Source organism: Helicoverpa armigera, chromosome 4 (genome assembly GCF_030705265.1).
Source record: "Helicoverpa armigera isolate CAAS_96S chromosome 4, ASM3070526v1, whole genome shotgun sequence".
NCBI lineage: Eukaryota > Metazoa > Arthropoda > Insecta > Lepidoptera > Noctuidae > Helicoverpa > Helicoverpa armigera.
In genome coordinates, this window is record NC_087123.1 from 12,104,876 (window position 1) to 12,120,916 (window position 16,041).

Consider the following 16,041-nt stretch of genomic DNA (forward strand, 5'->3'; position numbering starts at 1 on the left):
ATATGCTATATTTAATCCAGTTACACAAAACATTCCACGGCTGAAACCTTTAAAAACAGCTAAGTAGTGCTAATAAAACCTTAAATAACAATCATAAATTCACTCATTAAATGCTAAAATATAAATTATGTAACCAGCACACAAATGGCAAAGTTTAAAGCGTTTTAATATTAACTTAGAATTTAATAATTTATCTCTAAGACTTTTCAATTATCGCCCTGAAGTGTTCTCAAACATCTTCAGTTCGTGTTTGTAAAGAAAGAGAAGTTTATTTTATTAATTGTGCTTAAATTATAAAACATTTTCGGGTTATATATAAATCACCTGGACCAAAATTAAATTTTAGTAGATATATTCAGAGTTCAAATTACAGAAATTATAAATAAAATAATAATACCTTTAATTGATTTCTAATACAACCTAAACAACACAGAGGTTGAGCATTGCCATCCAACGTGGCAATGCTGCCTGCCTTCTGGGTACATTACCCAGTGACAGCGATGAGGAGCAATTTTTTGATGCAATGTAGTTTTAAGTTGTATATATAATTTAACCTAAACTAAATATGTAGACATTAAGAATAACAACAAAATAAATGTATTTTTTCAATTTTTTTATAATAACGTACTATTTGTAATCTTTATCAAATAAATGAATTGTAAAACAATATATTATTCTATGCGACCTCGCACCTATTTCTACCTTGCTAAGTAAGAGCTATGAAATCATAATCCTGCTTGAAAGTGAGTTAGTTCCGTTATTCTTGAATTAATTACATAAGTATTATTGAAATAAGGTCATAATATAACATGTCAAACAAAGCTCCGTGTTAGATTATGTCACTTTTATATTAGACTAGCTTTTGACTTAGACTTCGTTCGCATGGAATAGTGACTTCCGGCATATTTTTGGTTTGACCAATAGATGGCGCTATATGTCCGGAATAAATTTTATTTTTTATTTTTATATATTTTTTTTTTGAAATAAAAACTATCCTATGTCCTTTCTCATCTCTCTCTCTTCTATCAGTTCCAAACTATGTCTGTACCAAATTTCACACAAATCGGTTCAGTAGTTTAGGCGTGAAGAAAAGACAGACAGACAGACAGACAGAGTTACTTTCACATTTATAATATTAGTTAGAATTCAAATCAGTACATTAACCACAATACCTATTTATTAAAACAAGGTTAATACTAGTACATTTCTAGCTCACCCATTGTTTGAAATAAGATCATACGTGACAATATGAAATAAATCACTGGAAAATATAACAAAGATCTGATAAATGGCCTGAAAATCTACTAGTGTGCAAACAATATGACTTTGACTAGGTTTCCTTAAAATATGAGTCGTCATCATCATCTCTTTAGCCTTTTCCCAACTATGTTGGGGTCAGCTTTCAGTCTTATCGGATGCAGCAAGGAGCGACTTCCTATCTGATCTCTTCAACCCAGATAGGTACACGCACAACCCGATACCCTTTGAGACTTACTGACTTCTGGCTACCAGTAACGAATGCCAATTATGTCAAATAAATTCCTTAAAATATGAGTATTCATTTTTAATTCGTTAGCAAACTTTAGCCTTTAAGTGTGCACATATCTGTAAAAACTTAATGATACAGATTTATTTACATCTGCTTCTAATTTTTATTACGTTATAAACTAGACTGTTTCTGTGAGACATTTAAAGGTTAATGAATTCCTTTCCATAATTAATTCTGTATTCAACACTCATACAAATAAATCATTTTGATGAAATTAAAATTAATGCTGATTTTAATAGTATGTCTTTTCATGACTTAAGCATAAGGGTTACATTTTCATGTATCTATCCATACTAATATAATAAAGAGGATTTTTTTGTAAATTTTTTGAACCGGCTCCGAAACCACTGAACTAATTTGAAAAATTCTTTCACATTAAAAAGGTTTGATCCGGGTGCGGGCAGTAGTTACTACAGGCACGAGTGGAACCGCGGGAAAACGGCTAGTTAAACATAAAAGTTTCAATGAAACCGTGTAAAAAGTGATTCCAAGAAAATATTGCTGAAAGTTATTTTCATTTCGACAGGCAATGGGCACATTTTCGATAAAGATTGCACAGTGCACCTTAAATTAAACAAGTTTTACATATCATTCAGGAAACAGAATATTCTTTATATTCGTTAAAAGATAAACCTTGTACCATACAGTTACAAAATACGGACTTTCATGTAGAATTGAAATTCTTACGTATTGAATAATTTACAATCAATATTGTTAGGTTAATTAGAGAAACGTGCCGTAGTAAATAGTGTTTTTTTTAGTTTATGATCTCCACATTTTCGTAAACAGTCTAACATCAATGTAGGTCCCCTTACCATAACTTAAACTCTAGAAGAAACACGGTGGGTTTTAGTCAGTTAAAGCCTGACACTCCCTTTCAGCGAGAGGGTTCATTTGATGATATCCTTCCAAAGAAATATGATAGTTGCCTCATTTACGGAGAAAGGCTTGTTATTATCCTAGTACATAAAGTGCGAGGTACAGCTAGTTAAAAAAATATTTGTACCATTACAAACGGTCTATGTTATTAGTGCATTCGTGCCTCACCTATCAAGTTTTACCCTTCACATAGTCCTTGTTAATCCGTCTTTACATGACTAATATCATTCTCAAAAGCAAACCAGTTAGTACCGACACTCGAAGCAGCATAATTTTCTTGTATTACTCTATTGTACTTCAATGAGTCCACACGTAAAATGTTGATATTAATTTACTTAGTTTCGGTGCTGTGTAGTGTAAGGGGAGCCATTTTCTATGACTCGTATTATGGGACTCAGATTACAAGGGAAGATGTGAAAAGACATGATAAGGCTAATACTACTTTGTGAGTATTTTACTGGGTATTTTTATGTCCAAAGTGTGTGAAATGGATTATATGGGAAATGGGGTGGTTTTTTTTTTATATTTTTGGTCCATTTTTTTTAAATTAAGTAAATAATAATTTACTTCTACATCATCTTTACCAGTTCTTGTTTTATCACTAAATTATTCTTGAATATTATTCTCTTGAATTTTGAGCCCATCAAAGCTATCTGTTGGAATAGTAGTTTCGAGTTCTCCAACAGGACCTATTACTGTATCTTCTACCCCATAAACAAGACATTAAAGTTCCAATTCCTCTGCAGCTGGTGCGTCAACGAGATAGAGCCATGTGATCCTCACGAAGGCAGGAGAGTGGATGGTTCCTGCAACAACCTGCAGCATCCCACCAGAGGAGCCACTCATACTCCTTTCGCGAGGGTATTACCACCTGTCTTTGATAAAAGTGAGTATTTTTTTGTTTATTATGTTACCTGCCAAGTATTTTTTCCCAATTCTGACGGCTTTGTTTTATTTGATCAAATTCTGCCTTGTCTAGGGGTAAAGGCTTATGTAAGATTTTAGGACCACTTGCTGACCTGGAACATTACACGCATTAAATAATTAAAAGTAGCTGAAAGTATTTTTTAAAAACCTATATTGTATTGCACCTAAATCTAAGAAGGATCTATTTAATTACTAAACTTTTTAAAAACTTGGATTTTGCTCCATTGAACATTTCTGGTATGCATTAATTCCACACTGTGCCATAATCGTTGTAAAAAAAAATGTGAAAATACTAACCCACTATTTGTTCACAGACTTTGAGCCGAAGAAAGCAGCGTCTGGCAATGACCTGCCTCTAGCTAGATACCTGAGAACCCGTCTGGTGTCAGTCGGTCGAGTACCGAGCCCCCTGTTCACGAACCTGGCCATCCACTTCATAGTCTTCATGTCTGCTGATATTGTTTCTTTGCATGACACAGGTATGAAGAGTCACTTTGTATATAGTTTAGGGTTTTAGTAACAGGTTTTTATCAGCAATGATGATGATAAAGGTAAACTTGAACCAAATTATTTCGGATATTCACTAGCCACGTTTTGACCATACACAATTCTGGCAAAAAAAAACAAAGAAGTACCTTTATTTACAAAATCATGACGTTTTAATCGTAATCTTTAAAAATAAGTGTATCTTTTATTCCTGATTTGCTGATTTTTCCTTAAAAGCCATAATTCGGAATCGATCAATTAAATTCAACCTTTCCTTAAAACGATTCGCCATGGTGAACGAGATATTTTTCAAAATAACATTCACAAAATATAAATAATCAAAATGTGCAGTTGCGCAGACTATAAAAGTGTGACCTTAGTGCAAACAGAGGTCAGGTAGTGCACTTTTTATTTTTATTTTCGAACTGTGTATGTAGATTAATTTAAATGTATCTAAGTTTGCGGAACATTGCAATAAGGAAATGCTTTGTGCGTGACTCACGTACAATTCGAAAAAGATAACTTGAGTTGATAAATAATCTATGATGAAGTTAACAAGTGCAAAAATGCATTTAGCTTACATCATTTTAGACTATTTTATACACAGCTGCAGGTATGGGTTCAGTTTACTCTGAACAAATCAATACCATCTTACACAAACCTTTTCCTCAACCTATACCCTCATTAAAATAACTTAAACATCCTAATCCTATTCACAGTAAACTACATAGCATGGAAACCATACTGCTGTCTGGAACGAGGCAAGACTGACTACATGTGCGCCCCCAACAAGATCCCTGATGATGACCCGGTTCACCGCTTCTCTGGCGTCCGATGCGTCAACATGACCAGACCTGAGACTTTCCAGACTATTGGCTGCATTAAGAATGATACTGCTCCTGAAAGAGTGAGTTTGAATAAATGACTTTTGATTTTGATTTTGTTCTCTTATGTAATTATACATATTTTAGTAAATGATATGAATAAGTAATTGGGTTTGTCCGTTTATTTATTGGTGGATGGTAGATCAGGTTGATATTATGATTATAGCATATTAAAGTTACGTTTAGTCCAAGTTTTTGACTGAGCGTTTTAAAGTCTAGAGTAATTTAATTAATGTAAATGTTGTGAATAGGTATGTACAAAGGTTCAACTTAATTCCCATATATATTTTATTATCAAAGTTTTTTTAATTTTATTTATGTAAAAAATTGCCTATTCATTTAATATTTTTATTATTTTACTCACGGAAATAAGGGTATTGTGACTATTATAATTATGTATGAATAATAAGATCAAAAGATAAAACCACCTACTGTATGTACTTATGGACAGTATTATTTTAATTACTTAGTTATTATTTTTTTTTATTTTGATCTCTGCATATTAAAACTATATAGGTCGTATACTTGGTCCTTGGGGAACACTAGGAAGTGGTGAAAGGGGGGCGTTTTGGGAGTGCTGTCCTTTTGTACATTTGACGTGAAAAAGTGCTAAAAACTAGCCTGGTTTCAATAAACGTTTTTCACTTTGACTTTGCAGTGCTTAATAGTAAAAAAAACATAGATCACATGAATAAGTAAATTAAAATGGTAAATATTTGAACAGTACTTCAAAATAATCAGCCTTTTTCATATTTCCACTGCGGGGTACACTTCTCTCACACAAAAACATTATACAATGATAATTTTTGCTTTAGATCGTATCATCAACTCCATTACTGGACCTGTCAGTTATATACGGCAATGCATTGTCTAGCCTGATGCAAAAAGGACGCTCGTTCCAAGGAGGTATGGTGAAGACTGAATTGGATGACAAAGGAAGGGTATGGCCACCCAGTACTAAGACTCAAGCTAATGTGTGCTTCTTGAATCAAAGACCTCAGGAGACCAGGTGTCATGATATGCGTAAGTAACATCAAATTACCAGTTGTATGTCCAAAATTCTTGGAACATTGTGCATTAGATAGATGGTTCGCATATACGTGATTTCTTGGACCGGGTATTGTCAGTGAAATGAACATTCATAATTTGAATGTTCGATGTACTTATTTGCTATTCGACTCACAGTCCCTTCGAAATATTGATTTTAAATTCGTTTCTTTCACAGTATTTAATTGTTTCCGATCGTCATTTGTTTCCTGTATTGTACACACCTACTCAAAGTGTATTTCATATTTTTTAATAATTCTATTTCAGCGGAAGATGGTGGTAACACTCTAGCAGGAATAAACCTCATGGTGGTATGGTTCTGGAGGTACCACAACTTCATCGCCAAACAGCTGGCTGCCGTCAACCCTTGCTGGGACGATGACAAACTGTTCAACGTGACGAGGGATATTAACATAGCTGTGTCGTTGCAGATCTATTACTATGAGCTGTTGCCGATTTTCATGGGTCAGTAATTTTTATATGGAGGAAATTTTTATTATTTATTTATATGTCGGAGCACCAGAAGTGGTTAGAATCTTTTGATACACTTGCATCTTGTCAGGATATGAAATAATACCACAGTAGTTGTTCACATCGTCTATTATCGTTCAGTACTTCAATAATCACATTGGTTACAATAAATCGGATACATTTCCAAGATCACATAGTCTGAACTTGGTTTCTCTTCGAGATTCCATTTAAGATTATTTCAATTGACGTTGGCACCTCACGTCACCAAGACGACCACAAACAAGGGACCAGCCAGCAATATTGGGCCGCGCTGTGGGCCGCGCCGACACGGCCATCCTGCGCTTTACACGTCCTCGTGTAAGTAGCACTGTAACAGAAATAATACCAAGGAACATCTTTTCGTTCGGCCACACCTGACCATATCATTAAGCTCAGCTATTGTGAAACTTTATTAAAACATTTGTTAAGACTAGGATGCTCCCTTAACCAGGGACATTTCATAAATAGGGGGTTCCCTCAACCAGGTTCCCTTAACCAGGGTTCCTTTCACTAGGGACTTCTCTTTACCAGAGGCTTCCCTTAAACAGGGGCTTCCCTTAAACCAGGGCTTCTCTAAACAGAGGCTTCTCTTAACCAGAGGCTTCCCTTAACCAGGGGCATCTCTTAACCAGAGGCTTCTCTTAACCAGAGGCTTCCCTTAACCAGGGGCATCTCTTAACCAGAGGCTTCCCTTAACCAGGGCTTCCCTTAACCAGGGGTTTCTCTTAACCAGAGACTTCTCCTAACTGGAGGCTTCCCTTAACCAGGGCTTCCCTTAACCAGGGCTTCTCTTAACCAGAGGCTTCTCCTAACCGGAGGCTTCCCTTAACCAGGGCTTCTCTTAATTAGAGGCTTCTCCTAACCGGAGGCTTCTCCTAATCGGAGGCTTCTCCTAATCGGAGGCTTCTCTAATCGGAGGCTTCTCCTAATCGGAGGCTTCTCCTAACCGGAGACTTCCCTTAACCCAGGGGATACTTTTTTAAATCTCTTTTTTTTATTATCGTAGCCACTTAACCAGCGACACGATTTTGGTCACTTAACCAGTAACCATTTTTACACATTCCCAACGAATCTAAGTAATGTGGGAGAGCCAAGAAAGTACCGAGACTCTTTACAGACTGTTACTGCATGAGCTACGACTACAACGTAGAATGATACCAAGTGTAGTAGGACTAGACTACTTCCATTAATTCTTCTTTTTTACTCAATAACTTAGTTCATTGATCAAAGCAAGCTTAGATCTGATTTTATCAAACAACCAATAGTGGTCTAATTACAACATACTTTCTATCTGATGTTCATCAGACAATTCATCAGGGATAGACTTCACTCGTTACAGCTTAGCGAATTCGATACAGTAACTATCAACAATTCAACTGCTAAAACTAAATGCTCACTATCGGTATCATTATCTTCAACTGTATCTGATAAATAATCAAGTTCAAATAGCACGTCGAAACTAAAAACTTCGTTTAAACGTACAAACGTACAACTGAATCTCAATAGTCTGCTAATTCAATCGATAAACGTCAAATGCAATGTTTTTAAATACACTACTGCTTCATATTTTAACGCGACGTTCATAATACATTAACAACAAAACAGATCACCTGATTAACTAGCATAGGAAAACTCGTAAAGTGTCGAATTGACAGTTCACTGTTGGTTCGCCTTTACCACCGCAGAATCGCACGGTATCCTGGCTTGCAACAGCGCGTGTCAGCAACCGCAGCTGCGAGCCATCAGCTCACACGGCGTTAGCGTACGTAGTTGATCACCTTCTCTCCTTCAGCCTCGGCCATCAACATCTGTAGTGATAAGACAAACATGCGCATCGGTAACCAAACATTAGACTTCAGACTTACCATCCGTTATTGTTAGAGATGAGAGCTTAAGTTAACTAACTACATCCAGCCCAGTCCTAGCCTTCTCTCAATAAGTTTGGATTGACTTTCATTCTAACCGAATGTAGCTGGGCATACGTGCCTTATAGGGAGCGATTTCTCAACACAATTACCTAGGCAACCAGTCACACTTCGGCAAGACTAGTTATCAGACTTTGTGGCTTCTGCTCTTTTTGGTAGTTAGACTTTCAACACGTTAATTACAGGAACCGTCACAACTACGGCTGTCGTTTAATTCACTTCAAACCTTCTACTCAGGATTTTCACCGTCGGTGTGTCCCTTGACAGTGCCAACAGCCTATTCCGGCCTTGTAGGGTACACGATCACAACCACAGTGACATGACACCAACTGTACCACAGATTTTACTCAGGTCTGTTCCCGGCGACTCTTATGCCATCACACAGGCTTTACATGGGTTTATTCCGAATCAACCCGTATCCATCGTAGGTACATCTGAACACGATGAAATTACTAACTGGTTATTCGAGTAGATTAGGTACAGTCTACCAGCAAATGTAAAGTCTGACGCACAATGTAAAGCTGCGCAACTCAATGTAAGTAAATAGAGCAAGTAGATAAGCAAAGCTTAAGCGTAAGCTCCAGGTCTTCGTCAATCGCTGCCTTCGTCGTATTCTCGGTATATACTGGCCCGAGAAAATCTCCAACATAGAACTGTGGGAACGCTGCGGAGAGACACCGATCGACCAGCAGATCAAACAACGCAAGTGGAACTGGATCGGCCACACGCTCCGAAGGGACCCCGATCACATCCCGAGGCAAGCCCTAGACTGGAATCCCCAAGGGAAGCGGAAACGTGGCCGCCCTAAACAATCCTGGCGGCGGTCGATCATTGCAGAGGCGGCGACTATAGGCAGAACGTGGAGCGAAATAAAGCGCAAAGCTCAAGACCGAACACGATGGCGGAGCACTGTGGATGCCCTCTGCCCTATCTAGGGGACATAGGACTCTAAGTCAAAGTAAGTCAGATAAGCAAAAAGTAAGCGATAAATAACAACAGCGTGCTATTTTGAAGCTATTTTCCAAGGTAGGAAATTAATTGCTATGGCTACGCAATAAGGTAAGAAACAGACACCTAAAAGCTAACATGTGATTGATATTATTCCTATTTACTAGCTAAGATGTCCTCTTAGCCGATTACCAGCTACGACGGCTTTTCTCATGTAAGGAGATTAGCCAACTGCGCAGGACATACTATAGTGAACAAGCATTCGCGCTGACACAGGTGCACTCATTATTCTTTCACTGTCGTAGTCCGATGGGACGGCAATGCGACACGACCGAGAGAGATCACAAGCAGGACCTAACATACTAAAGGACCTTTACTTGCCTTTACTTTACGTGCCCTCCGATGCACGGGTGCATCAATTAGCAATTTCCAGGCTCCGGAATGCTTTGTGAAAGTTTCTAAGGCAACAAAGCAATTTCGGCCCGACTCGGGAATCGAACCCGAGACCTCGTGCTGAGCAGCCGCGCTTATGACAGCTAGACCTACGAGACTAACTATAGTCTTGCTATAATAGTTTCGTTATCGTACGGGGTAATAGTATCACCTGAACGGTGAAACGCTACATACAATGTTCTGCCTACGGCGAAACTAGCGTGTACGAATTGGAAGTCATTGAAAGCAATGAATGAGGTGCTAGGTCCATCAAGCAATATGACGCAGCCCGAGGATCAAACCCGAGTCCTTAGATATCACTACTAAACCAAGGAGATAGTCGACAATTATCAACGTTACGGATGTACGACTTTATAAAAGACGCAAAACAAAATTGGATTGATCTCACCAGGTTCATCATTCATGTTGCTCTTAGTATCTCTGTATGTAACAAACATCGCGTATCGTGTTTGATCACGCTGGAAGACACCGCGCGGTAGAAGTCATGCGTTGCGCTCGCGGACCCCGCAGTGAAGAGCGAGCAGAGACTTCTTCCACAGGAAGCAGGAGAGGCTCACGGGATCATCACATGCAAAAGATATCATAAATCGGTTAATTTTATCACAACATTTTGATAACAACTCTGATATTGTCACCATAGCAACCAATCTTGTTTCAGTAACCATGGTAACCAAGTCCTGTTATTTTCCGTTGAGACTATGAAAATATCCACTATTTCGTTTCCCCAACAATGCAATTTATGAAACATCGATGTGCGATGCATTCTTTTAGCTGTTCGAGCACTCAATGCCATAAAACGCATTCCTTCAACGGAACAAATCATTGAAATTCTTGCAACAATTGTTAAGATTAGGGTATCAATTTAGGATAGGATTCTGCTAGCATTATCAAAGGCACATCCCGGTGTTTCTTCCCCCAACCTTAGAATTAGCCTGTTCTACGACGTGACACATTCCAGGTATAATGTTCCTTTTACACACAATCATAAGAATCGTGTAAACCAGAGGAATATCATCACGCTTGCTACGCCGAACATCTTCACTTCATTTTTCACCATTAATATTGCTCTCAAAAGCTCTCAACACTGTCCATAACGAATACTTGGTCAGAACGCTCTCGCACCAAATAAACTTCGTAATGCGTGCGTGCAGTTCATATCATTGAACTCAGGCGGTTCCACCTGGAGGACTGTAACCAGTGCCTTCAGAATTCGATCACTTAATTTTAACAAACAAAGGAACGACGGTTGTCAGTTTCCTTCTCGCAATTTCTTTCAACATGATATTCCGTATTGCATGACGATTCCATGGACAATCTTTTCTAAATCAATCCGCTTCGGTCGTCACACACTTCATTAAATGCTGCACTCCATCAGTAGTACTTGCGTTCAGCAATCCGTAACCATATCGATATCTTATAACGTGTTCTCATTAGCGACTGCATCTGCAGTACGAGTATTCGTCTTTTAGCGCTGCACCAACATCAGAAAGCCAATATGCGAACAAGGCAGCAATCAGTGGGCAAGGTCATCCATCCCACTTCTGATGTCGGAGCACCAGAAGTGGTTAGAATCTTTTGATACACTTGCATCTTGTCAGGATATGAAATAATACCACAGTAGTTGTTCACATCGTCTATTATCGTTCAGTACTTCAATAATCACATTGGTTACAATAAATCGGATACATTTCCAAGATCACATAGTCTGAACTTGGTTTCTCTTCGAGATTCCATTTAAGATTATTTCAATTGACGTTGGCACCTCACGTCACCAAGACGACCACAAACAAGGGACCAGCCAGCAATATTGGGCCGCGCTGTGGGCCGCGCCGACATATATATATTTTTATTTATTTTAATTAGACTGCATTGTGTACACAAGTACACAATTACATAAGCATAATTTGATGATTTCTCATAAAGTGGAGTAGGTAACGTTGCTATCAGACTAGCTTTTATATGTTGACATTAGCGTCCCAGTTTCGTTTCAATATCAGAACCTGGGCCTATCTCACAACGAGACCCTGGCTCTTGCACTTGATAAGAACAACATGATTCTAAGGCTTTAATAAAAATGACAAACCAGGTGTACCTATTTGTTTGCTTTGTATCAATGCATCAATTTAAATAACATCGTCTATTATCCTTATTTCAATGTTCAGGGTATGAGAACATGGTGAAAGACGGAGTGTTAACATCGACTGGCGGCTTCAAAGACGATTACAACCCGCACGTGTTGCCGCAAGTTTCACTCGAATACCCCTTCGTATTGAGATGGGTGCACACTGTGCAAGAAGGTCCGCTCAAGTAAGTCATCAAACCTACTATTTTGTTATGAAAGTTAAAGTAAAACAATAATATTTCAAATAGTTCATGAAAGCTTTTTTGAAACATCAAACTATTAGCTCGATTCCAAAGTATGGGTCTTATGGAGACAAACCGATGAGAAATTCATAGACTCTCTGTTTTTTTTACCGTTGTATACAGTATTTTTTTTCAAGTTCAAGATATAAGTTCAGTTTTATACGAAATCTATAATATAAAAATGAATCGCAAAATGTGTTGGTAAGCGCATAACTCAACAACGCTGGACCAATTTGGGTAATTCTTTTTTTGTTGTGTTTGTTATTGTCAGGAGAAAGTTCTTATGAAAAAATAGGGTAAATTAGAGAAGTCAGTTGACAGGAGCGAAGCCGCGGGCAAAAGCTAGTTACCTATAAAAAAATGACTCTGAAATTATTGTATTACTTCCTATATCCTTAAAAGCCCTGACCCTGCGAATATGAACTGGTTGAAACAAAAAAATAACACTATTAATTACATTATTTTGACGAGTTAATACCTATGAACAAGGTAATAACATTCCTTAATATTATACTTTATTATCACACAAAATAATTAATTTTTCTACAAAGCTATTCTGCTTAACTCCGATGTAATAAATACATTGAAATTTTAATTATAATTCAAGGTCAAAATCATAAAACGTGTAAATAGACAACACTCAACAAAGTTACCGATCTGAAAACTAGTTTAAATGTGTGTGTTTCTTAATATTTCAGATTATACGACAAAGATGGCTACTACCTGAAACAAATACCTATAGTTAACCTTACCTTAAGGACTGGTTACTTTGGCGTGGATGATAATATGGACTATCTGACCCAAGGCAGCTTTAGACAAGGCAGTGCACAGTTTGATTATATTGCTGATCCTGATGTGAGTAAAATAACAATCTGTTATTCAACTGTTATTGTTTGTTATAATGATTAGGCTGACATCAATGTAAGCTTCGTAAGAATGAGCCGTCATGATTCCCGTGATACATTATAAGAAAGTTACATCCCTGATTATAATATACAAGGTCTACAGTAGAAAATATTGGGTATTTGAAATTCTTCTTTTTTTCAATCCCATTAGTGATTAGGCCACCTAAGGCTACCTAAAAAATCAAAACATTAATTACATTCTTTACATTTTCATTTATTATGATTATGTTTATGTGTTTGCAATTTTTTTTTTTTAATTAGTCTATGCTGTCCCACTGCTGGGCAAAGGCCTCCCCCAAAGCCTTCCACTTTTCTTTATCCATCGCTGCTTGAGGCCAGTCCGAGAGGAAGCTGTCCAAGTCTTCCCTCCAGCGTTTCCTTGGTCTCCCTCTCGGTCGCCTTCCATCCTCCGGGATCCACTTTGTGTTTGCAATATATAACTTTATTCAAAAATGTTTTCAGGTGACAGAGATGGGTCTCGGTCCTCACCAGTATGTCTCGGATCTGATGACGAATGACTTGGCAAAGAATCGCTACTTCGGATTCCCACCTTATGTCAAGTACAGAGAGTTCTGTTTCGGAAAGCCGATCCTCAGCTTCGATGATTTACATGGGATTATTGACCCTGAGGTAACATTTAAAATCGCCGTATTTATTTTAATTTCATAATGATCTAATAAAAGCTCTTTTTAAACTAATCCAAACATAAAAATAGACTGTACTATTTTGTTTTTAAAGAAAATGGACTTATTCAGATTTGAGATAACCCAACCATTTGATACAAAACTAACATAGATTGTTTTTAGACGTAATAAAATATAGCGATCAATGAAGAAAATGATGGCTGATTCAGATTTGACTGAACCGAAATTTTACCGACGTAACAGCTAAAATTCTTCTCTGCACTAAAGACGAACAGGAATAACATATAGGTACAAACAAAATACTTTCCCTTTTCAGCGCATAGAAATCCTAAAAGAAGTATACGAGAAGGTAGAAGACATTGACCTGCTGGCTGGTATTTGGGTAGAGAAGCCAATCCCTGGAGGCTTCGTGCCTTCGACCTTCTACTGCCTGGTGGTGGAACAACTCAGACGTAACACCATATCTGATAGGCATTGGTATGAAAGACCGGACAGGCCTAATGCTTTTAATTTAGGTAAGTAACCTCAGGGGTTAAATTATAGGCTAGTGAATGACACTAATGTGGGTTTTTTTCTTTTTTCAAATCTAGGACACTCTGATATCCTTTTGTTACAAGCTGAAAAGATTTAAAAAGTTCATATTTATTGAAAATATCACATTTTGAATGAAAGGCAAAGTCAGAGTCACTTAAAGCCTTTTATTTAAGCTATGGTTGTAAATCGGCTTAAAGGTTAATTCTAAAATGGAATTCTAAAATGGATTGGAATATTATATGCTAGTATATGTATTATATAGATATATGTTTATATATAGGTATATATATTATTATATATATATATATATTTTTTTTAATCTTTTGTATGTTATATATTTGTAGTAATATTTATGTACCTACTTACGTCTATTTTAGTATTCTATTAAAATGTTAATCGCTAGTTGTCTTATACATGTCTTTCTAAGTAAGTAATGCACCTACCATGTTATCTCTGCATCACCTTAAGGTTGACTGGAGAGAATGCCCATGGCATTAAGTCCGCCTTTGTAATTTTATGATTGCATAAAGTTAAAAATAAATAAAATGTGTCTACAATTTTTTTTATTTTCAGCACAACTATCTGAAATCAGGAAAGTTACAATAGCAAGACTGCTGTGTGATGTCGGCGATACAGTTGAAAGGATACAACCTCAAGCGTTCTTGAAAGCTGGTTACGCGTAAGTTATTAATTTAATGATAACAATATTCAATATTTTTTGTTAAAAGCTGTTTTACCAGCTATTCTTAGAAAACGTCTCCTCAAAATTGACTCAACCGTTTTAAAGTTATTAACTGATTTGTTAGACATAACTACAATTCAAAAAAAAAAAAAGTAAATGATTGTGGTCTTAATTTAAATTTATTTTCACCATGTTTAATTATCTCTGTTTCAGAAACCAAATGTGTTCCTGTGACGAAATAAACAAGATAGATTTCCACGCTTGGAAAGATGAGAAATGTGAACCTGAAAATCATTGGACCAAATACCTTGTGTACTAGAATAATTTTATTATACTATCTAGCATATTAAATAATATTGAGGTGTTTGACCTTATAAAATCCAGTCTAAGTTCACGGATAGTTCAATAAATAAAGATGCTATTTTGTCTTTGTCCTTGAGTTGAGTATTTGTTTGAATAATTAAATGAATGACAAATAAAAACGGTTTCTTTTATTACCATGGCAACTACTTTTGTTTATTGTCTTGAGGTAAATTGAAGGACTGACATTAAAATGTACTTACTGACAGACTTAGTTTTTCACTTTAATGTAATAATATGTGACTGTTGAAAATAAATTATGTGTATGTAAATAAAAGAAAAAAAAAATAGTGTAAGTTACAGATCATCATCCTCCTGCCCTTATCCCAATTTTATTTGGGGTCGGCGCAGCATGTTTTCTTCTTCCATACGCTTCTATCTGCCGTCATCTCACAAGTAACATTCTTTCTTACCATATCTACTTTCACACAATCCATCCATCGTTTCTTTGGTCTTCCTCTTCCACTATATCCGTCCACGTTCATACTCATTACCTTCCTCACAACATGACTCTCATTCCTCCGCATCACATGCCCATACCACGACAGCCGGTTTCCACGCAGTTTTTCTGATACCGGCGCTACTTTCAAACTTCCTCTTATATACTCATTCCTCACTCTATCCATTCGCGTAACTCCACACATACCTCTTAACATTCTCATCTCTGCCGCATGCAATTGTCTTTCATTCGTCGCTTTTGTGGGCCAGCACTCTGATCCATACAAGACAGCAGGCCTGACCATACTCTTGTAAATTTTCCCTTAAGTTTAAGGGGAATACGAGGTCACAAGTTGTTCCCGTTACCTGCCGCCATTTCATCCATCCTGCGTTAATTCTGTGCGTAACTGTCCGATCTATTTCGCCATCACCCTGAATAAGCGAACCGAGATACCGGAAATCGGAGCAGACTGGAAGAAGTGCGTTATCCAGCGCTATGGCTTCAG

At 37.1% G+C, this 16,041-nt stretch overlaps 1 protein-coding gene across 1 annotated transcript; it reads left to right on the plus strand.

Moving 5' to 3' along the window:
- Nucleotides 1-2,660: 2,660 nt before the first annotated feature.
- Nucleotides 2,661-15,081, plus strand: LOC135116847 (peroxidase-like). Its single transcript, XM_064034435.1, has 12 exons — nt 2,661-2,873; nt 3,175-3,314; nt 3,670-3,834; nt 4,561-4,748; nt 5,541-5,748; nt 6,040-6,237; nt 11,771-11,915; nt 12,671-12,827; nt 13,340-13,507; nt 13,838-14,036; nt 14,629-14,734; nt 14,951-15,081. Exons 1-12 carry the CDS (start codon nt 2,746-2,748, stop codon nt 15,054-15,056), a joined length of 1,908 nt encoding a protein of 635 aa, XP_063890505.1. The 5' UTR covers nt 2,661-2,745; the 3' UTR covers nt 15,057-15,081.
- The last annotated feature ends 960 nt before the right edge of the window (nt 15,082-16,041 follow it).

What these genes read in the sequence shown, in the direction of transcription:
- LOC135116847 (XM_064034435.1), top strand. Translation starts at nt 2,746, where the DNA reads ATGTTGATATTAATTTACTTAGTTTCGGTGCTGTGTAGTGTAAGGGGA. An exon ending in GCTGTTGCCGATTTTCATGG is followed by an intron (nt 6,238 to 11,770) that starts GTCAGTAATTTT and finishes TTCAATGTTCAG; the next exon opens with GGTATGAGAACATGGTGAAA. An exon ending in ATGGGATTATTGACCCTGAG is followed by an intron (nt 13,508 to 13,837) that starts GTAACATTTAAA and finishes TTCCCTTTTCAG; the next exon opens with CGCATAGAAATCCTAAAAGA.